Source organism: Vanellus vanellus (assembly GCF_965231255.1).
Source record: "Vanellus vanellus genome assembly, chromosome: Z".
In the NCBI taxonomy this organism is placed as follows: Eukaryota; Metazoa; Chordata; class Aves; order Charadriiformes; family Charadriidae; genus Vanellus; species Vanellus vanellus.
In genome coordinates this window covers 77,158,795-77,181,693 of record NC_138908.1, presented here as the reverse complement: position 1 = coordinate 77,181,693, position 22,899 = coordinate 77,158,795, and the positions used below count along the sequence as shown (strand labels likewise).

Sequence of the window (22,899 nt, the reverse complement as noted above, 5' to 3'; positions counted from 1 at the left end):
TCCAACCCAAACCGTTCTATGATTCTATGATTCAGATGTCTCTCACACCCAGGTTGTCCCCCCAACAGCGGAGGGTGCAAGTGGGGAGCTGTGCCACAGGGATCTGGTGTCCCTGCTGCCCGTTCTTGCTTGACACGTGGCCTGGCTGGGACAGGCAGGTGCAGGTGGGGGGGGCTCAGGGCAGGGGATGCTGGGGGCTGGAGGCAGTAGGCATGGCACCACTGCAGGTTTTAAGGCTCCAACCCCTGTGTTGTGTGGCACAGGTCCTGTGACATGGTGGGGTAGGGAGGTGGGGGGCAGCGAGGGGAGCAGAGGGGCCAGGACCCGGCCCGTGGAGCACAGGGGAGCAGTCTGGGGGCAAGAACTGGCTATGGGGCAGGGACCCCTGCACAGCCCCCTCCAGGACTCCGTGGGGCTGAGATAATCTGGGCACTGTGGGGCTGCCAGTCCTCCCCATGGATTTGGGGACAAGGGGACACCAGCCCCGGCTTCCATGGGGGTCTGCCCCAGCCTGGGGGGGACACAGAGGGACCCTGTGTTTGCAGGATGGGGTGGGCTCGGTGGGGCGGGGGGGTGCTCGGCGGGGGCAGCGTTCCTGCGGTGCATTCCTTGCATTCCCAGCCTGCTGTCTGCTTCCATCTGGCGGGGGGGGGGGGGGAGTGGAGGGGCGGAGGGAGTCTGGGGGGGTCTTGCCAGCCCCTTCCCCATGGCTCAAAGCTATGGGGGATGGCATGTGTGTGAGGGGCACAGGGGAAAGCGCAGGGGAAACCCAGTGGCTAACCAGGCACCCCGTGGGTCTTGCTGGTACTGCCGGCCCTGCAAGGTCCTGTGGGACCATGAGGGATGCTGATCTGAGGGGTGGGCAGGGGGTCCCTGTCCCCTGCTGGGATTTGGAGCAGGTCACCAGAGCTGCCTGTGGGGACCTGCGGGCATGGCACCCCCTAGTGCCCTGGCACGGGTCCCTCCACAGCTGGGGCTGCCGGCAATCACGGCCCTCGCTCTGTCCCTGCTGGTGCCACTACACGTCCCCACCATGAGTGACATGTCCTTCCCATCATTGCAGGGTTGCGGAGATCAGCTCACCCAGCCCCGCACAACCTGAGCTGGGAGGATTGGGTTGCCAGCTATAAATATCCTGGTTCAGTCACGGCACGGAGCTGACAGTGGTGCCTGAGCTGAAGGACGGCGCTGCTGCAGGGTGGTGAAATCCAACCAGCAGCAAACATCGGTGAGAAAGGAGAAGCTGGGAAGGTCTGGAAGAATTTCCCCCATGGGATGTGAGGCTGGGCATGGTGACAGTCCCACCAGGGACCACAGCCTCCACAAAATCACCCCTGCTGCTGTTCATGGGGCACTGATGGTGTCTGGTCCTGTGCCCCCCATGTGCCCTCACACCGCCAGTCCAGCCCCGGGGATTGTGTCCCAAGCCATGGTGGCATCTCTGAGCCTTGGGCTGGGCTTACTCAATGGCATGGCTCGGGGTGCAGCGTGGGGCAAAGGGGCTGGCAGCATGCCGGGTGGGAAAAGCCTTTTCTGACCTGTGTCCTCTCCCTGCCTGCAGCGGGCAGCGAGTCACTTGCCTGGGAGGTGGTGATGCTCCCGCAGGACCTGCCGTGGGCAGGATGCAGCCACTAGAGGCAACGATCCTGGCAAATTAATAATTAAAAAAACAGAGGGGGAGGGGAGCAGACGGGGGTGGAAGGAGCATGGGAGCAGCCTGGGGGGACTCGCCGCTGTTGGGATGGGGTGCGTGGGATGCCCTGGGGAGGAGAGGGGGGCGTGGGTGCCAGGGTACCCCGTGTTTGCATGTGCATGCCAGCAGAGGGGGCCCGGTCACCGCCGCCTGTACACCGTACACTGTGCACCACACACCCCTACAACCGGGGACACCGGTTACAACCTATCGGCTGTGCCCACTGCCGTTCGGACACCCCGACAGCCGGAGGGCACATGGGGTGGCTGCCCCGGCTCTGCATCCCTTGTGTGACCAGGAGATGGGGTCTTGCAGGGCTTGGTATGCTTGCGGTCCCCCAGCCTGCTCCCTTGGGCACGTGGGGCTCTGGGGCTCCCCATGCTTTGGGGTTTCTGTAACCCCATCTCTCCTTGCCCATCTCCTGGTCTCACACAGAGTTTTAGTCTTTCTGCACTTGGCATCCCATGTCTCGGAGCTGACAAGTTTCCTTTCCACCTGACTGTGCCCAGCACCCTGGTCCCTGGTGGTCTGTGGTGGTCCATGGCAGTCCATGGTGGTTTGTGGTAGTCCATGGTGGTCCTTGCCCTGCACTAGGGCATGGTGGGCACAAAGGTCACAGCCGTGCCCACCTGCCCCGGGGAGCTCATGCCCATGAGGTTCCCAGCTTGTTTTCCAGGTTCCCATCAGGCCAAACCAAGCCCCAGCTCCCCAAAGCTGATGATTGTTTAATTGCTAAAAAATGTTTTTCCACCTCCTGGAGTGCAGCAACACGAGCTAGCGGGCTGCAGGGCCCTGCCAAGTGCCTTCACCTCTGCACCGAGTGAGGCCAGAAACCTGTCAGCCTCTGGAGGTGGCTGTAAAGAGCACGGCAGGCACCACAAATGGGTGCCTGCAGCATGGTCGGCTCCATCAGGGTCCAGTGGAGGAGCCATGTGGGCACCACTGTGCAGGGGCATGTGTATCACTTGGGCACCCCTGGTGCTGCAGGAGCCCAGTGCCTGCAAAGGCCACCCCATCCCAAATGGGAGAGGAATACCTCCAGGTCAGGTGGGCACAAGACACACAGGGACAGGCATGCAGGGAGACCTTTGCATATATGGCCACCCTAGGTTCCTGCTGTCTGGGAAATCTGAAGGGCTCCTTGTCTGGGTTTGGGGTTTGTGTGCCAACAGCAGAAAAAAATGTAGCAGAGGCAAATGTTTTAAAGGGAAAAATTTGGGTAATGCAGCAGCTATGTTGTCGTCCCCCCCCATTCAGGGCAGGGGCTGGCCCAGTGTGTCCATGAGCTCAGTCCTTCAGCACCCACGTCCCTCTGTGTCCCAGACCCATGGCAGGGCCCTGTGAGTGTTCTTGCAGGGCACCAGGACAGGACATGTCATCCATATCCCCCCCTCAGGTGGATGCTGCTCATGCTGAGCTGGGGGCACCAGCTGCGTGTCTTTTCTATCCACCTGCTCTGGGACCCCCATGCCGGGTACGAGGGGTCCCAGCCCCATGCCCATGTGGTCTCTTCAACCATGAAGCCACCAGCCATTCATGGCTTTTCCTGTAGGGTGTCCCTAAAGCAGGGCAGCACCCCAGGGTGCTCCCGTGGGTGCCAGCTAACAGCCCATGATGCACCAGGGAGATGCAGGGTGCAGCTGGGACCTATGGCTGGAGCAGAGCATCTGTCTTTCTGGTCCCAGAGAGAGGCCGGAGAAGATCTGTGGGATCGACCCAGGACCAAGAAAGCCCCAGTGTCTCCTGGGGCTCTCCCTGTCTCTGCATCCCATGGTGTCCAGGACAGGTCTGGGAGTGCCTTGGGGCTCCCCAGCACATCTAAAAGCAGTTACATGCCAGGGCCAGTGCTGGTGGCAAGGCACTGCCATGGCAAAATCCCCTCCGTTGGGGACCTGCCCTGGATGGCTTCTCTATCGTGGGGTGCCCGGACCCCTGACCTGCCTGGCGGGTCCCAGGGCCTGACAGGCATGTGGCACTTTTTTGGCCATCACGGCTCCTGCGTGGCCCAGGAATGATCTCCCAGCGTTATTTCTGACTCACAGGACAGGAAACGTTTCGGGGTTTAAGCCGAGCTGAATAATGTGCTCATTTCCTTGTGCCGACTACAAAGCACCTGCTCCAGGGGATTTATGGAGTGCCGGCCTCTCGCACTCGCTGCGCGGCTGCCCGCCCGGATGTTTTTATTTTCCCGGGATGGCCAGCAAGTGCCAAGGCTTGTTTTCCTAAACACCCCGCGCCCTCCCGGCACGTTTTCCCTGAGGGGAGCCAGGGCAGAGCCGTGGGCAGCAGCACACCTAAGGTGCTGGGGTACTCTGGGGTGCCGAGGTGCCGGGGTGGGTGCCAGCACCCTGCCAGGGCTGAGGACAGTGGGGATGTGTGGCTGACCCACTGGTGACAAACCTGGCCTGGCACAGAGCAGCCACAGCTGGGATAAATGGCCCGGGAGCGCGCCAAAGGATGATGGAGATGAATGGAGCACAGGGGTAAGAAAGGGAGGATGAGACGATGCGAGAGAGGGCAGGTGGTCCAGGGAGCCCGAGGGAGCCTCAGCACGGGTCAGTCCACACCACAGAGCCCTGCTTGCCACCAGCTGTTGGGAGGAGGCATTCAGCCTGGGGTGAGCACAGTCCATCCCATGGCTGGTGACCCACAGACATAATCTTATTAGAGAACCCATCCCATAGATGGAGACCCATGGGCACCACCCAACAGCAGACCCCGTCCCATGGCTGGGGACACACTGACACCATCCCTCAGCAGACCCTGTCCCACTGCTGGGGACACAAAGATACCATCCCACAGCAGACCCCGTGCCACAGCTAGAGACCCACAGACACCATCCCACAGTAGACCCCATTCCATGGCTGGGGACACACTGCCACCATCCTACAGCAGACCCCGTCCCACGGCTGGGGACACACAGACACCATCCCTCAGCAGACTGCATCCCATGGCTGGGGACCCACAGGCACCATCCGACCTCAGCTTGTAGGGCCCCTGCAAACGCTGTGCTCAACCCAGGGGCTGGAAATGGCTGTCCCCTGTGAGGAGGATTGGGATGTGAGGTCAGGGGCACCCATGGGACATGCAGGGCATGCCAGCACACCTCCTATCCCATGGTCCTCCACCAAGCACCAAGCTCCATCCAGCGGGCAGTCCAGCCTGCAGAGTAAGGTGACATCAAAGTTTTCATCATGTTCCTTCCACTTTGTCCCCTTTCTAGAGCAACAGCCTCATTGCTTTAGCCCTGGTAGGGTCAACTCTGATCCCACCTGTAGTTCCAGCCTCCAGGAACTTATGAGCTTATGGCTTATGAGGCTTATGAGCTCCAGGAGAAAGGATGGAGTGAGATGGCTGTCATTCCCTGGGTAGCCCTTTGCTTCTCCTGTCCGCCTTCCCAGCTGCTGGCTGCCCAGCTCTCTCTGATCCTCCTGCTCAGCTCTTCCCGGGGTCCGGCTGCTCCGGTGAGCATTGAGTGTTCAGGTGAGCGGACGTGGCTCAACGCTGGCATCTTTGATGCCTTCATGCTGCCTGCACCCTGCCTGCAATCTGCCCCAGTGCCTTGGGGGCTCTGTGGCTTGAAGCATCTTCAAGGTGTTGGGTGAGGAGAGGTCCCCACATCCCACAGCCACCCCAGGGCCCAAGGCAGCACAGGGATCCAGCTGAGGAAGCTCAGCCCAGAGATAAGTTGGGGTTGGTTGGGTTTTGGTTGGGTTTTTTTAGTTTTTTTTTTGTTGGTTTTTTTTTTTTTTTCGCCGTTTAGAGAGAAAATAAAGCACTTGTGGGGAGCAAGAGCCAAGCTCCCCAGTGCCTAAAACAGCAATCGCAGCACTTCCTCGGATTTATGGTGTTTGCTTTCACAATGCCAGCCGGGATCCTGTTTGCTTCCTGCTCTGCAGCTGCAGTCCCAGCTGAAGGCTCAGGAGATTCAGGTTTTATAACACTCCTGGATCCTGCTGATGGCAACTTGTCCAGCATCATTTATTACCCCCCTGCCTCCTGTGGGGCTGGGGTGGGCTGTTGTCCCCGCATCCCAGCACCCTCTGGCTTGGGTTGCTGGACCCTGCCCATCCACAGGGACCCATCTTCCAGCTCTGGGGACCTGCAGAGCAGCTCTGCAGAGGGAGCACCCAGCCCTTGCTGGGAGAGGACAGCAATGCTGTATCCTCAGTGGGGTGCAGCACCCAGCTCTTCTTGGGCAGAGCTACAACCCGAGAGCCAGGCCAGGCAGGAGCAGCTGGGTCCTGCCAGCGGGATGCTGAGACATGGATGTGACCTTCTGCAGGGTCCCAGGATGCTCAAGGGTGGTGAATGCTCCTCACTGGCATGCCTGGACATGCAGCCAGTCCCTACTGCCTCTGCCTGATAAGTCAAAGTGACTGAACTTGCAGCGAGGCACTTCTTCCAGCCCCTACATCCATTCCATGACTCTTCCTCAGGTCTCAGTTGTCCTCATGAGATGTGAGCACCAAAACCAGCTGCCCCTTTTTCACTCTCCAGGGCAAAACCTCCTCCGGGATGCACTGGCTGGCACAGCTGGAGAGGGTGTCAGCTCCTCCAGCCACAGCATCCCTTGGGTACGCGAGCTGAAGCTCTCAAGCACCAAGTCCAACTCCAGGTGCTGCTTTCCAAGCAATAAGCCCCCTCCTGTACGCACCTTACCAAAATGCCCTGGAGCCCCCATGGGGGTGTGCGCTGGGGTCAGGCGAGCTCCCAGGGATGCAAAAGCCGGGGAAGAAGAGCGGCCAGGAGGGGAAAGAGAAGGACCAACAGGCTGTGGGGGACCACCAGCCCCATCCCCTGATGTACGGCCACAGCGTGGAGGGTGCTTCGCTGCTCAGGTCCCTCTCCTACCTGCTGAGGGGGGTCCTGACCCCTTTTCCTCCTCCTCTGCGTTTACCCAGTGGAGAGCTTTGATGAAATACTCAAAGGCCATGCAGGGGCTGCTAGCTTTAACTCTCTCTTTGGGAAAGCGGAATGGCTACAGAAATGCCAGGAATGCCTCCCTGTGTCCCTGACAGAGCAGGGGCAGTGCCCCTCCACGCAGCCGAGAGATGCTCTCGCCCCAGATTTTCAGCACCCTTCTGGAAGCCTGGTCAAATCATGCGGGCCTCCAAATGAAACCCACCGCTTTTGTTTAACATTTGCTGTACTCGGTGACGAAACGATGATGGATTATTTCATTGTGGTTACTAGCGTGCCAGACTTCTTTTTCCAAACACACAATGGGAATATTCATTTACTGCTCCGACGACGAATGCTTTTATCCTCCTTATATAGTAACAACTCTGCACCAAAGGGCGAGTTTCATTTGTCACTGATACACTTCACCATCCCAGCTCACGGCCCCGCAGTCGGCAGCTTTTTTCACGGGTGACCAAAGCTTCTCTGATTTATTATCAACCTTTTCCAACGGATCCCACCCGGTCACCCCACTCAGAGGGGCACCACGTCACCCAGGTGATGGGGTGATGGTGACTACAAGAGGACTGGGGTAACTCTCCAGGAGGGAGAGGTGATGCAAAGCTGGGGCTGCTCCCTCGGAGGTGAGAGCACAAGGTGCAGGATGGGGATGCGGTGGGACAGCGAGGGGGCCTGGAGCAGCAGCACGAAGGGTCTGTGCCTGCAAATCCGAAGGTGGTGAATCCAAAGCGGATAAAAGGAAGCTATTTCTTTTTTTTTTTTTTTTTTTCACTCCATGCTTAATTAGGCTGCCACAGGAAAATGCTCAGGCCAAAATTTAGCGGGATTCAAGAAGGGATTGGACATTTATGGGGATAACAAAAATATCCAGCTATAATAGCGGATGCCAACACAAATTCTGGAAGGGATATTAAGCCTCACGCGTCAGGGTGTAAACCTATCCCAAACTCTCAGAAAGTAGGGAGCTTGACACAGGGGCAGATGACCCACATATGCTACTGCTGCCACTGCCGCCTCGCTGCTGGCATGGCCCCACGCTGGCCGAGCCACCGGCTGGACTGTCCCTGGAGCCCCGTTTCCTGCTGCCAGCAGTGCCTCTGAAGAGGGCTGTGAATTTCTCTTGGCAATTCATCCCTTCGCTTGTAGCTCCCTGGGGCCATGTGGCTCCCAGGGCCCTGACCTCCTCCACCTCCCTTGCTTTGCCTGCTGATAACAGCCTTATCACTTCAACCCAGAGGCAGCCGCTCTGGGTGAGGGTCTGTGAGGACCACAGGCATGTCCCTGGGTGGTGTGGCATCTCAGAATCATAGAATGGTTTAGGTTGGAAGGGTTTGTAAAGATCATCGATTTCCAACCCCCTGCCATGGGCAGGGACACCTCCAACCAGACCAGGTTGCTCAAAGCCCCATCCAGCCTGGCCTTGAACACCTCCAGGGATGGGGCCTCCACAGCTTCTCTGGGCAACCTGTGCCAGTGCCTCGCTGCCCTCATAGTGAATTTTTTTCCTAATATCTATTCTAAATCTCCCCTCTTCCAGTTTGAAGCCATTGCCCCATGTCCTACCACTACATGCCTTAGTAAAAAGTCCCTCTCCAGCCTTCTTGTAGGCCCCCTTCAGATACTGGAAAGCTGCTATAAGGTCTCCCCGGAGCCTTCTCTTCTCCAGGCTGAACAGCCCCAACTTTCTCAGCCTGTGTTCACAGCAGAGGTGCTCCAGCCCTTGGAGCATCTTCATGGCCTTCCTCTGGACCTGCTCCAACAGGTCCATGTCCTTCTTATATTGGGGGTTCCAGAGATGGATGCAATATTCCGGATGGGGTGTCATGAGAGACGAGTAGAGGGGCAGAATCACCTCCCTCGCCCTCCTGGCCACGCTTCCTTTGATGCAGCCCAGGATACAGTTGGCCTTCTGGGCTGTAAGTGCACATTGCCGGCTCATGTTGAGCTTCTCATCAACCAAGACCCCTGAGTCCTTCTCCTCAGACCTACTCTCAACCCATTCTCCGCTGAGCCTGTGTTTGGGCTTGCGATTGCCCTGGCTCACACGCAGGACCTTGCCCTTGGTCTTGTTGAACTTCATGAGGTTCTCACAGGCCCACCTCTCCAGCCTGTTGGGGTCCCTCTGGGGGGGCATGGCATCTTCCCACGGCTTCTCGCTTCCAGCCAAGCCTTTTGTTTCCTCTCAGGTCACTTGTTGCCCAAAAGCACATTCGCCTCCTGATTTCATCCCTCCTGTTCCCTATTTCTGCTGGGGCCGGTCTCCAGCCTCTGAAAGGGGATACTCAGGTACGGTGTTTCGTGCGTGCTGCCCATACGCCGGCATGGCCCTGCTTTCATGGGCACTGCTCAGATGAGCCCTGGGTCGTGCCTCATGCAGAGCCTTCCTCACTCGCTCCACATCAGTGGCAATGGCCATTATGCCTGCTTTTGGCCAAAAAACCCCACTGTCACCCCCAGCCTGTGGGTGGCCACAAGTGTGGTGTGGCTGCAGCCCAGGCTGGAGTGAAACTGCCCTGCTGTGGTACCCAGAAGCCGGGTGCGAGCATCTCCATCCTCACGGAGGATAGTGCCACAGCATCCCACACTGGTTGTTAACAGGATACCTGTGCTGCTCCGGTCCCTGAGAGATGGGATGCTCCCAAATCTTCGGCTGCTGTGAAGGACCAGAGATGGCTCAGTGTGACCACAGGGAAGGCTGGAGCTCTCCTGGTCAGGGGCCAGGATGTCCCCCACTCACCACTTGCGTGCTCACCACCCTGCCGAGGGCAACCCCGCTGGGGTCCCTTGGATCTCCCCTCACTGCGGAGCCTTGCACCCACAGGGGCTTCCAACTGGAGACATTTCTGGAGGGCATGAATCAGCTTTTCACAGCTTGTTAAAAATCTTGATCCTACCTCTTGTTTTCATGCCTTTCAAATCAGGAAATGAGTTTTACAACTTTTCCAGTGGGGCACAGCTGGTGGCCAGGGTCGTAAAGCTGAACTTTATAAATATCTCTTGTCGGGATCAGGGGAAGAGCATTAAAAAGGCAGAGAGAGAGAGAGAGAGAAAGAGAAGGGAAAGGAAAGGAGCAAAGGCAATAGAGAAGCAAGACAACCTCGGTGAAGAAGCCCAGCTCAACGTCAGCCATGGCCATGCGAGCGCAGAAGATGGTGTGCGCTTGGGGCAGGCTCTGCCTGCTGCTCTCCCTCCTCCTCCAGCTGCCGGGATCCCAGGCCAAATGCTACTTCCAGGCTAAAGGTAAGTGGGGAGGTGAGCCGGGAAGACGTTTATGGGAAGAGGAGGCCACAGCTTTGCCTGGCGCAGCGGGGCTCTGCCCTGTGTGCCTGCGAAGCGTGGAAGGGACTGTGCTGAGCTCAGGAGTGTGATCTTGGGCCAGTGATGAGTGGAAGGAGCAGTCTATAAACCACAGAACAGCTCCCCAGGGCTCTGGCTGAGAAAGAGTTCACTGGGCCATGAAGAGCTCCTGGCAGAAGCCCGTCTGGGACTGAGCATGCAGGACTAGCAGCAAAGGGAGGAGGGCTGCCCACCCTTCCTCTGCTGCCTCCTTCCAGGGCTGCAGAGATGCGCAAACCCCAAGGGGTGCTGAATATGCACTCTCCAGGGAAGCAAGAGTTCCCTGGGGCAGTAGGGAGAGCTGCAGGGAATGGCCAGGAGAGGATGGATGGATGCCCGAGCATTCCCTACCTGTAGGGAGGCAGAGAGGCCGCCAAGCATCTTCTGTATCATGGGGCAGGTGGGATGTCATGACGTCGCCTCTATCGCCTCTTTGAGGGCAGAGGGGTGCCAAGGAGGCTCCCACATGCCCCGGCACCAGCCCATGTACGCTCATGGCGTGTTTCTTTTGCAGCTCCCTGTGAGTACGAGGGGAAGCAGTTCTCCCTTGGGGAGTCATGGCTGAGCACCAACTGCCTGCTCTGCACCTGCCTGCACCCCATCGGCGTGGGCTGCTGTGAGACGTGAGTTAGGGGCTGAGGGTTGCCGGGGGGTGTGTGGTGGTGGTGGTCTGCTGCTGGTGATGATGCCCTGCCGCGGCACCTCTGGGCCCACAGCGGGGAGGAGGTCATGTGGGTCTGGTGGCTGCAAACGCTGCGGAGCAAATGTCAGAGCCCCAGCGGGCTACAGGGTGCCAGGCCCTGGGGGACAAGGGGCAGAGGGGGGCAGGAGCCCACCGGGATGCTGAGGCTTGGTGGGGTGAGTAGGGAAGGCAAAAGCGGGGACCAGGGGTGTCTCAGCACAGCAGGATGCCAGGAGCTGGTGGCCCAGCTTGCCCAAGGTGTCCTGGGAGACACCCTGGCAGAGGAGGAAGCCACCCGACCCTGCCAGCAGCCCCCCCGGCATGGGTCAGGGTGAGCTGATGGTGCTGTACTCTCTCCTGCAGCACCCAGCACCCCATCGACTTCCCTGACTGGTGTGAGGCCCACTACGACTCGCAGACCTGCCAGATCTCGGTGGTGCAGAAGGCCAACCCCAGCCTGCCCTGCGTGAAGAGCATGGAGCACGAGTGGGGCTCGGCTGGCACCCCCGAGCCACTGAGCAACAAGGTGCTGGGCGCAGGGCTGAGCAGATAGAGGCTCGGCGGCACCCCGCAACCCCCCCTACCCCGCATCATCCTCCTTCCTCCAGAGCACACCTCCCGCATGCTCCTGACCTGCCCCATCCCGTAGAGACGTCACTGCTGCCACCTTCGAGGGAAACCACTATCCGCACACTATGGTACCGAGTTAACGTTCACACCCTAGCGCTGCCACGGTACGGCTTTGCTTCCTCCTTCAGCTTCCTGAACCAAACTGGAGCCCCCTCCCCATGAGATGCCCTGCACACCACAGGAAGGCAGATCCTACGGGATCTCTTCCCAGGTGGGCAGGAAACATCCAGCTAGTAAAGAAAGGGGTACGGCACCAAATTAGCCCGCATCACCACAGTCTTGTACTCCCTCCTCCCTCTGAGATCCCCGTTCCCCTGCGTTGGGAGCTCACTGGGGAGCAACCACGGCCCTTCGTGCAGGACCCATGCGTCCCAGCCAACCCTTTTCTCTGCCTTGGAGAGTGAGGGGCAACAACACATCTCTGGAACCACTAACGCCCCTGCTCCTGCAGCTCCCAGGGCCGGAGGGGGATCCCGGCACTGCAGGCCAGCCCTGGGCAACACTGCAATGGAGCCAGCGCCGGGGCAGGTGGCAGAGCAGCAGGGGGGAAACCACTGGAAGATGTCCCCAGGGGAAGCCCCCATGCCAGCTGCAGGGGAGCTGGGTGGCCTGCTAGGGTTCAGGGAGCTGAAGCAATCCACGCATGCCAGGGTGGAGCCGGCCGCCCTGGCAGCCTGCCCCAGCCGGTGCCATGCCCGTGTTGCGCAGAGCCTTGTGTAGATGTTTCTGTTCTTGCAATAAAGATATTAAACAAAGAGGAGCTCTCCAGCTTGTGACTGTGGTGCAGGGTGGGCTGGCGTCCACCACGGACGGAACGGTGTAAGAATAAGGCTCTTGGGAAGGCTGAGTCTTGCACATTCAGATGTTTATTAGATTTCCATACAAAGAGAACTCTTTGAAAGGTTGGTAGAAACTGGGAGCTGGCTGTTGAGTAGGGAGACCTTCACCCCAGCTCCTGAACATATAGCACGCATCCACTCCAGCTTCCCAAGGATCCTGAGACCAGCAGGATGCCTTCGCGCCCAGGAGTGCAGGCAGGCAACAGCCCATGCGCTCAACGCTTCTCAGTTTTGGATCATCACTATCATGCTGCCACAGCATGCAGCTGCCTCCAGCACACCAGCACATCCCAGCAGCACAGGGCTAGCCTGACAGGACCTGCCTCCTCCAGGTGAGGATAGCAGGGGCACTGGGCTGCGTGCATAAGACACACACAAGAGGCAGGACACATGCCAGGGCAGGAGAACAGGTTCCCACCCAGCCCAGGTGGCCAGCATGCCTCACCTGGATGCCAGACCTCCTCTGCTTGTGGGGTCTCTCTGCAGGGGCACGGTCTTCACCCAAGGCTGGTACGGGGCTCCATTGAAGAGTTCCCCCCTCCCTTCCCTGGGCTGGGCCTTTCCTTCTTGGAAGTCCCTCATGGGGTAAAGGCATGTCAGGCCTTTCCCTGGGAGGCAAATTTATTTTCACTGTGCGCTGGGATTCACACCTTTATCCAGGCAGGAAGCATCCAGCTCCCAGCCGAGGGCTGCAGCACAAGACACCGCAACAAGTGCGGTGCTCTTCCACCTGCAGGTGGGATAGACTTGCCCAGTGCCCATCTGGGCATTGCAGATGAATCCAAGGGGACATTGGGCTGTGCGCCCTGCAGCACACCGGTGAGAGTCCTGCCTACCATTCCCACTGCAGCACTGCAGGTTCCCTACCAGCTCTCCCCACTTCAGATGGTGATGGAGTTGGTGCTGGAGAACTGAGATACGTAGGAAGCCAGGATGGGGTTGGTGGGAAGGACTTTGATGGGCAAGTCCCAGCTGAAAGTGTCCACTTCGATCTGCTCTACCCCAGTCCAGGTGATGGCCTCCGACTGGCTCCCACGAACCAAGCAAGTCCCCGATGACTCCCCGGAGGTCACAAACTCAAAGTGCAGCCTCCACTTCAGGGACACTGTGGACAAGAGGGGGGTAAGCAGACAACACCACAAGGGATGGGGACAGCAGCTGTCTCAGCTCTGGCTGTCCTGGCAAGAGGACAAGCAAATAAGCCCACTCATGCAGGCCAGCTCCCTCCCACACGACACAGCCTGACAGTAGGATCATAAAGGCAAGGCTGGGGACATTGCAAAAGGACTGTGGAGACAAGTGGGGGTGGGTCCCTTCCCTGGTGGCCACTAACCGATGTTGGTGGTGAATCCCGGGGTAGAGCTGAGCGGGATGGGCAGGCTGAAGCTGCTCCGGGCTGTGTGCAGGCAGGCTTCCTGATGGCGGGCGTGTGTGCTGAAGGAGCCAGGCTGCCCCCGCCGGCGCTGGAACTCCTCCTGGATGGTCTCCTCTGTCTGCAGGCTCACCGAGAACTGCAGGGCAATCATCAGGGTGCTCGCTCTCATGCACTCACACAGCCCTGGCCCAAAGCCCCGGGACCTCCATTTCCCAATCAAACTCAGAACTGGAGCCCTTCCCCACCTCACACACCAAGGGGACTTCAGCTGGGTTCCACTAGAAACCCTCACTAGAAACCCCACAGCAGCCTGCTGCCACCCCAATCCCTCTCCCTCTCCCCCACCCAAAGCCCCTGCCTCTCCCCACAGTGACCCCAAAGCCAGCACTGACCTGCAGACATGGGATGTCTCCTTCCGAGAAGTTAAAGGTCCCAATGACATCCTCCCCTATCTTGTATACAGTCTTAAAGATGCAGAATGTCCCCACCTTCCCACGAGTATTGCTGATGTTATACAGGTCTGCGGAGCAAGAAGAGGCGGGGGAAAGGGTTGCAGCAGGATGAGACTTTGCTCCATACAGAGCTCTGGGTTAATCACAGAGCCCAGCAGACATTACCCCACGCCTGCAGCTTGGGTGTGAAGGACAGGCCCTGGAGGCGGCATTCCCTTTGGGAAATGCCTGCAACGAGCAAGAGCAAACCACACACTGGCTGTGATATGTTGGGAAGAGGGTCTCTCCAGCTGAATTAGGAAAAGCCTGAGACTGGCAGGAAGGAGCTCATTGAAACTGACCCAAGCGGGCCCTAACGGAGCTGCTCCACATCCCTACTCAGGAGCTTCAGTTTGCCAGCAAGAGATATTTGCAGCAAGCCCTGAGCTGTGCTTCGCACACAGGTTTGCACAGCAGGTTCAAGCAGGGGATATGACCTACGCAGGCTGCGTCGGGAGGTGGCCACCATAAGAAGTTCTGTCGCCAGGTCCGCCAGGCGTGAGTCTTTCTTCAAGCCCTCCTCCTCCTCCAGGAAGGGGTTTGAGGGTGCAACAGCCTCATCCTGTGGGAACTGGTAATCCTTGAGCCCTGGGGAGAATGTGGGAGTGTCAGTGGGGCAGGGTGCAGCCAGGCCTGTGTCTGCAGGGAGGGCGGCATGTGGCCTTACCGTGCAGCACAAGAACACGGAAGGGTACGCGCAGGAGCTTGATGGGGGAGTTGACACGCTGGCAGCCGATGGTCAGCTTGTACACATACTTTACCGACTGTCCCCGGAAAGAGGGAGGGCCGTCTATGGGCAGCGTCTCACAGTACGAATCTACAAGGAGTGCAGAAAAGATTGCTTTCCAAAGCCAAAAGGAAGCTCCTGGAGCTGTTGCTCGCAGGCTCCCTGAACCGAGGGTTAGGACCCGCAGCAGGGTTGAGCTACAGAGAATGCCTAGTCCTTTCTGCTGTCTCCTCTTTCCCACAGCAGGCCAAGCACATCCCTGGCTTCCCTGCACGAACGCACTGCTCCTCACATCACATGCGCTGTCATCCAGACATTGCTTCCAGCACATACAACCACACATACAAACTCTGCTTCAAAAGAATGTGAAAGATGTAAAATCCAGGAACACAAACACATGAGAGCTAAACTTACTCATCACGAGTTCAACCTGAATTTGCCTCTGCGCACTTCCTTCGGACACTGCTTTCGTGGTGCAGTCACACGCTGTGGTTTCCTCAGGGCTCTGCCCCATGTGGCAGAGAGGTGCTGATCAATACCTCATGCCCATTTTGATATTTGCTTTACACAAACCCTAAACTCAGCAACAAAAATTAGTTTCTTCCTGTGTTTTTCTCTGAAGCACCATGTCTAAATGGCCAAGAAACAATTAAGAGACCTTTCCAACAACCTGTGGCGTATTCCCCTTGACAGACTGATGACTTAGACCACAAAGCCTCTGAGTCTGAGACCTCTGAGATGCCAGGGCCTGGCTCTACACCACATTCAGCCCTCTCGAAGCCCCTTGGCCACCACACAAACCCCAACACTTCTCAACGCAGCATGAACATTTCTGCAGCTTTCCCAAACCGCACGCTGTATAATAAGAAAGGCGCAAACAGTGAACTGTGGAAAGTCTCCACCTCTCTGGCTTGCCCACCGTGACGCAGATACACCCTGCCAGAGGAAGGGCAGCATCCTGCTGTGAAACCACAGATCCTTCCCCATGTCTGGCACATCCTAAACATTGAGGCTTAGATTAAAAGCTAGGGTTACATTTTAAATATAACTTCTAGATTTAAAATAACAGTACTGGAAGGGAAGAAAAAAGCCTGTGCTACTGCGTGGTGTACACAGGCTGTCACACTTTAAAACACAAGGATGTCCCACTGGACTGGGGTGTAGATAAAGCTGACAAACATCCTGACAGGGAGGAAAATCAGACATTTCCAAGAAAGGAAGCAAACTGCTGTAATCCCCTGTACCAGGCTTAATAAGAGTGCTCACAAAAGTCTTCATGCCCAGTGAGGATAATCTGTGCAGAGACCACCACCATCTGAGGAGGACGGGTGGTTTGCTACCTGGCACAGGAATGCTGAGACTCGGGAAGTCCCAGCTTCCACACATATCCCAGAAGGAAGCACATTCCTGGTGCTACGGATGCCTTCCTTACCCACCCGCTGCACCTCTGGCTGGGCTCCCAGCCCGTGTCCAGGCTGCTTCCATTTCCTCCCCTCTCTGTGATCTACCAAATATTTAAAGGTATTACAAAACTGGAGAGGAGGCAAAGACAGCCACAGAAATGACTTGAGGGCTTGAGAAAATGTTTTATGGTGACAAATTTAAACAGCTCAGTCTGGGCAGTGTGTCAAAGGGATGGGAGATGAGTCAACTTCAACATATAGGCACCGTAACACGGGGAAGATATTGGGGAATAAGATGGTCAGCAATTGAAAACAAGGCCTTTTATCAAGAGACAGCCTCACACAACCTCAGGTATATGTGCCAGTTCTGGCTACAGTTTAATAACATACTACTTTGGTGAAGCAGAATTAAGATTCTTGGTTTTGTTTTTTTTTTTTGCCTTTCCAAACTGTGCAGCAAAACTCAGAACTTCTGAAAAACAGGAAATGAAGAATTAAGATACACACCCACACAGCTTTAACTCTGCCTCCACGGAGCTGGCAGGAGCCCCCAGGAATGATCCGCAAGCATGCCAGCTGTATTCTCGCGTAAGAGGAGCAGCACTGCAGGCTGACAGGATCACTGCAAGCAGCCTGGCAGAGCTGGGGCTGTGATATGGGAGTTTCAGTGCAAAAAAGCCCAGTGCCACACACAGCAGCATCACGTGACACATGAAATGGATGCGTGCATCACACAACCAAGGGAAAAGGCTGTAATATACAGCCAAGGAACCTCAAAGTGTGGAAGGCTTTGTGACCTTCCTATGGATTGCATCTACATTAAAGGCAGATGCAGTGTCACTCAGTGGCAGAGCAGACAGACACACACACTACAGCATCACTGGGAAGGACAGACTTTCCCTAGCTTAGCTGGGGGCTGAACAGCTTCTGCCTGCAAAGCCAGTGGACAAGGAAATCCTCTCAATCCATCCCAGCCACCTGGAGGTTGAACTGTAGTCACTGATCTGCCCTCCCAGAGCCCGCCGAGCCTGCCTGAGATGCTCCAGGAAAAGGGACTTTCCCCTGCTCCTGCGGAACGGATGCTCCAGCCCCACACCTGCCAGCAGCAAGGAGCACAGGAGAATGCAGGTGAACTTCAGTCCAGCTGAGATTTCTGTCCCCTCCTCCTCCCTGGCATGGCCACTTTCAGAAAGCACAGGGGACCTGGGCTCTAATGTGGCAGGGCCAGCTCCTTTACCCTGCATGCTGCTGTAGAATAATAAGTAAATAACTAAACATGCTTGGACGATAGCCTTTGTAGTTTAGGAGACACAGCCCCAGACAGCACTGCCCCACCCTGCTAATCACCTAGCCAAGCCAGGTCGGTTTCACCCTGTCCACTTTTCCCCTCCGGTCAGGCCCCTTCAAGCCTAGAAAGGCAGGAGATCCCAGCTTCAAAACAAGCACGTCACAGCTCACGGCTCCTTGGTCTCACTTGCAGCTTTGCTCTCACCTCCCCAGAGTTCATTGCTCCAGGACAGCCTCCTCCACCACAGGCGGTGCCACTACACTCCCTTTGCTCTGTGACTTGAGAGATGTCCGTCAACCATTCCCAGCAGATCCTCAGGACAACCTGAGGAAGCTGTCCACACACAGCCTGCAATGCCTAATGTTACACTGCTGCTGGACCACGGGCTGACGGAACGCAAAGGAGATCCGACACAAACTGACAGGCTGGGTCATGCAGCCACCAACCAAGAGAAAACAGCACATACTTATATTTTCACAGTCCTCTACTCAGGTACAATGCCTGGAACAACAAAGATAATTTGCTGCAAACCCCTTGTGAAAAGGATGATAATTTCTCTAAACAGCAAAAGTAGTGATGATAGAGAGCTTAAAGGGGACCCACTAGAAGGACACTGTTTGAGGGCTCTGGAGACATGGAGAGCTTTGAGCAGAGAAGATGAGAAGTGCTCACTTTTACAGCAGGAGTACTAAACAGGCAGAAGACTCCCTGGTCTCCAGGACAGCCACAACCTGAAGAGGAAACATGGACCTTTGGAGGACACCAGCCTAAATTCCAAGAATACTCCAGTGTGGCTGAAGAAATAAAGGCAAGGAAATGCAGGTGTGCATAACCGTTACCTCAGGTGCAGCCAGGTACTTCAGAATGTTTTATGTCTCGCAGCTACACAATGAACCTGCAGCAAAGGACATGAGCCAGAGGCAGGACTGAGGGACGTGTTGCAGTACGCAGCCCTCACACAGTGGAGAACAGACTCTGGATGATGCAGCAGTTCCTTAATACTCGTGCTCCTACCAAAGCCCCTCGCCTTCTGTGAGCACCAGGTCTCCCACTTAGAGCACTCAGGTCTGCAAAGCCAGCTTGGAGAGCAGGTCTACCCAGAGGTGAGCTCTCTGAGCAGGGGAAAAGAAGACAGGACTCACAGGACTTTGACTCCCCAGGATCCAGTCGCAAGTCACAGAAGAGAATCTTTGGTGGAGTGGACAGGATACACTGACCCCGCTCTCCTGCAAGAGAAGAACCACGTGAATGCTGCCCAGCCTCGGGGCCCAGGCCGAGGGGGCACTCACCATGCCCAGGCCTTATCTTCACAGGGAGGGATGGGGAGGAGAAGGGGTCGAGAAGGAAATATCTCATGCCCAATGCTCAGATCATGAGACATTCCCAGAACAGCTGGACAGACAAACCTCAAGTTTCGCTCCAAGCTAGCACCACTTTGATCTCAGTATTAACAAGGTCCTGCAGCTGCCATGAGCAGGGAATCACACAACGAAAGCAACATGGACTTCCTGCTGACTTCTATGTGTGCCGCCCTCAAGACACGTTATAGTCTGCCTGACTCCAGCTTGCTGTGCTCTCACCGTCCCTACCCAGGGTTACACTCACCTCTGTTGGGGACGAAGACTGTCTCGTTCTCTGCCTGCACATCGTGCTTGCTGCCATCAGAGGGAGGGAGCGCTACCCGGTTCTCACTGGTGTGAAACTGGCAGTGGATCTGGGCACTGGCCCATGCCAACATCTCACTGAGAGCAAAGAAAAGCAATAGTCATGTCTATGCTTTAAACCTGGATTACAGCAAGCATGAAGTGACATGCAGAGCAGCACTCTGAAGCACCTCCAGTGACAATGCGACCATCAGGAAAGTGGGCAGACTCAAAAGCAACAAATACCTGCAGCTTGGGTTCAGCTGCCCCTGCCCACAGCACCTGGCTACCCTGAGCTCAACATTCTTCGGGGCAGGCAGGGTACAGATGTGCTCCCTCCCCACAGCACTGTCCCCCTCAATAACATCAACTTCTGGTTGTCTCAGAGCAGAGAAGGACGATTCTGGGTCCTTCATAAGGACCTATTTTGTCCTCATGATGCGAGGGATTCACTGACGGCTACAGGGAAGGCAAACATGTCATTTTGCCCTGTCTCTGAACAGCCACAATAATTGGTTGCATCCAGCATGAAAAACAGTCTCATGGTTTGGACTCTGCAACGACCTCAGCCATTCCACAGGGGATTCCCCATGGCATTACCGACACCCTTCAGATTCCAAAACACTCACCTATTTTTATTTCAATAGCATTCTCGTTAATTTAGCCAGTGTATTGTTCCTCTGGTGTTTTCTAACATCATGATGCGATTAGTAAGCGCTGACACCACAGTTTTAGGTGGCACAGGGATTTTTTGTGGCACACGATTATCTCTCAATGTGACACATCAGAGCAGTTAAACTTCCAGGCGAACCAGAGAGAAAGACGTGCTGCATTTGTTTCAGCTGACTAATAATGCGCTATTTGATCTTTGTATGTGGCTAGCTGCCTTTACCCAAACATGCATTGCTTACTCTACCCAGTTCCCTCTAGCCCCACAATTGCAATTCTGCATCTTCAAAAGTACCAGCATGGCTTTTCCATAATGACTGCCCTAAGGTTTTCTGTTGTAAGGTATCTACTATATGGAAACAGAGAAATGCTCTTGCTTAAGAAACAAAGTTTACTAATTTTATATAAGCTTAGCATGATTACAATACCTTCAAACACTGTATTTTTAACCTTTTTTTCCCCACCCCATTTATTTTCAGTATTGCTCAACAATATGCCACTGGATTGTTTTCTGTTTTTGTAACCAGATGCCCAAACAAAATTTGCATATGCCTTCCTACCAGCAGACCTGGCTTGTCCAGCTGGCAGGGTGCAGACGGATCCTGCACTGGTGTTGAGGTCGCTTCCCTCCTCTCTCACCTCCCCCTAAAATTCCTGTAGCCCACAAGGGCTGCATTCCATGCAGCCTTGGGGCAGAAGAGTTTTGTTTCTTGCACGCCTCGTACACCACAAGCAAATTCACTTTCTGACGTTTACTTACTGTCTGTCAGTTCTGTCCCTGTGCCTGAAATGCATGCTTCTCAGTTCCTCCACCTGCACCACAGCTCTTGCTAGCCCTGAAAGCTTCTAGTCCCCAACAGGTCTATCTGCCTGTTGCAGTGACTGTGCTTTGATCTGGCTCCTGCCTTTACGCAACCCACAGCTTCAATTTCCAAAACGCCAATCTATTTGGTGTTGCCACTTGCATGACTTAGCCAGGTCTTGTCCGTTTGGTCATCTGCTTTTTTATTTTAAAAACTTTTCTTTTTCCAAGTGGTGATTTTCTAAAGACCACAACACACCTGAAGTTCCCAAACAAAGCTCCTGTAATTGTGCTGTGAACCTCCAGAACTGCTCCACCGGCTACCTGTCCCACACGTTTCGGAACCGGGAAAAACAGCACTGTCACCGCACAAGACATAATTCTGAAAAACTAGATGCTTATGCCACAGCTGAATTTGAAAGATGAATTCAGCAGGCAAGAGGAACCAGGAAGAAAAGATGGAAGGCGAAAAAAGGCAATAAACAAAAAAGCCCTACAGCAGTAATACAAGAGCCCGCTTTGCTGCTGCTGACACTGCAAGTACTGGAAGCGGGTCCACCAAAACAAACACATGTGAAATGTACACTGGTGATAAAAAGATTCTGAACCTGACAGGACTGGAAATGGACGCTTCCCAAGAAGGGCTCAAGATAAGAAAGCACTCTCCACCCCCTGGAGAATCACACAAGGCCACACACTCAGCGGACATGGAGACTTTGGGTGACTACATATGATGCAGAGTCACCCCCTGTGAGCCAACATAGGAAGCTCCCATCTTCTCACGTTTCCTCAACACCTATCTTGGGCACAGTAAGGATAAGGGGAGATGCAGTGCTCAAAGGCTGGGCCACAGAAAATGCTGCCACAGAAGGTTGCCTCTTTCTGACTCTAGGCAGTGGGGGAGCCCGAGCGCCCCTTTGCCTGCCAGCCCTGCAGGCAGGGATCAGACTGATACCTGAGCACGCTGCTGGACAGAGAGAGCTTCTTCCATAAACGTAGGAAATAATGACATGTGGATGTTGCCCTGTGAGACTGGCACCCTGGTGTAACTAGATAGCCCGCTTTAACAGCCAGTTTGGCTTCATTTTCTGCCAGTAACCCTGTCGCTAAGGGCTCACCTGAGGGGCAGTTAAGAGCATCTCTAACTGCATACCTTTTTCCTCATCTCCTTCTTGGGGGCGGAAAGCCAGAATAATTACCTCAGTTTCAGCCCTGAAATAGCCATTGCGCAAAGCTCCCTTAAGGGAGTACCTCAGGTAGGGAAGTCACCAGTGGCTGAGCTGGCACCATTGCCCCACAACCCAGCCATGACTACATCGGGCTGCTCAGGAGGAAGGGCCATTCCCTCTGGAGGGGACCCAGACAGCTCTGCCGCTTCGAGATTTCATGCACAGAAGGGCCCACAGGCTGTCGTACCTGCTGGCGGAGGTAGACGAGGCCGATAAGGGGTTGGTGAAAGTGATCACGCACTCCAGCACCTCCCCGGCCAGGAAGACAGGCCCACGGCCCAGCTTGGCCAACACCTCGATCATAGCTTGGACAGCCCCTGCTGCACACCTGCCGAAAAAGAAAACAAAACAAACAAACAAAAAAGTGGACATAGAGAGAGGGCTGGGAGCTGTAGCAGCAGGGGGACGAGGGCAGGGAGAGCCCCAGCTCTAGACACGTACAGGGAGGAGGGACAGCCCTGGCCGTGCACACAGACACACAGGCAGAAACACAGACACACCGGTGTGCAGGGGAAACACGCACAGCCCCGGCCATACGCATACACGCACCCCCCCACACACACACCTCCCTCAGCCCCACACAGACCTGGGGGAGGTCAGGACATACTGCGGCGGGGGGTGAGGGGGTGGAAGCCCTGTCGCCCCCAGCCCGGCGGGCTCAGGGCTCAGGGGCGGCCCCGACCGCAAACACACAAACCTAAACACCCACCAGAGTCGAAGGGGACACAGTACCGCACGTTCCTCCCCCGCAGCCCCCGTCCCAGGCCGCTCCGGTTCCCGTCACCGCCCCGCACAGGCCCCACTCGCCGCTCAGGGCCCGGCTTCCCCCTCAGACGCTCTCCCGACCTGCTCAGCGGGGCTCGGGGTCCGTTCGGCAGCGCTCGGCAACGCTCGGCCCTCGCTCGGCAACGCTCGGCCCTCGCTCGGCAACGCTCGGCCCTCGCTCGGCAACACTCGGCCCTCGCTCGGCAACACTCGGCCCTCGCTCGGCAACACTCGGCCCGCACTCGGCAACGCTCGGGCACCCCTCGGCAACGCTCGGCCCGCACTCGGCAACGCTCGGCCCGCACTCGGCAACGCTCGGCCCGCACTCGGCAACGCTCGGCCCTCACTCGGCAACTCTCGGCCCGCACTCGGAAGCTCTCGGGCGCCGCTCGGCAACGCTCGGA

At 56.4% G+C, this 22,899-nt stretch overlaps 2 protein-coding genes across 2 annotated transcripts; one reads left to right on the top strand and one right to left on the bottom strand.

Moving 5' to 3' along the window:
• Positions 1 to 9,744: 9,744 nt before the first annotated feature.
• MSMP (microseminoprotein, prostate associated) lies at positions 9,745 to 11,187 on the top strand (the record flags this gene model as incomplete). The annotated part of the gene is made up of 3 exons (XM_082498017.1): positions 9,745 to 9,856; positions 10,467 to 10,575; positions 10,998 to 11,187. 3 exons carry the CDS (start codon positions 9,745 to 9,747, stop codon positions 11,185 to 11,187), a joined length of 411 nt encoding a protein of 136 aa, XP_082354143.1.
• A 932-nt stretch (positions 11,188 to 12,119) lies between these two features.
• RGP1 (RGP1 homolog, RAB6A GEF complex partner 1) lies at positions 12,120 to 22,490 on the bottom strand. Its single transcript, XM_082497270.1, has 9 exons — positions 22,440 to 22,490; positions 21,918 to 22,058; positions 18,993 to 19,129; positions 18,530 to 18,613; positions 14,637 to 14,786; positions 14,411 to 14,557; positions 13,871 to 13,998; positions 13,437 to 13,614; positions 12,120 to 13,208 (listed from the first exon to the last, which is right to left on the bottom strand). Exons 2-9 carry the CDS (start codon positions 22,031 to 22,033, stop codon positions 12,985 to 12,987), a joined length of 1,164 nt encoding a protein of 387 aa, XP_082353396.1. The 5' UTR covers positions 22,034 to 22,058; positions 22,440 to 22,490; the 3' UTR covers positions 12,120 to 12,984.
• Between the last annotated feature and the right edge of the window lie 409 nt (positions 22,491 to 22,899).

Coding starts and splice junctions, on each gene's coding strand:
- RGP1 (XM_082497270.1), bottom strand. CDS start 22,033: ATGATCGAGGTGTTGGCCAAGCTGGGCCGTGGGCCTGTCTTCCTGGCC. Junction 18,614..18,992: donor AGTCTTCGTCCCCAACAGAG/GTGAGTGTAACC, acceptor CTTCTCTTGCAG/GAGAGCGGGGTCAGTGTATC. Junction 14,787..18,529: donor TCCTGGGGAGTCAAAGTCCT/GTGAGTCCTGTC, acceptor CACTCCTTGTAG/ATTCGTACTGTGAGACGCTG.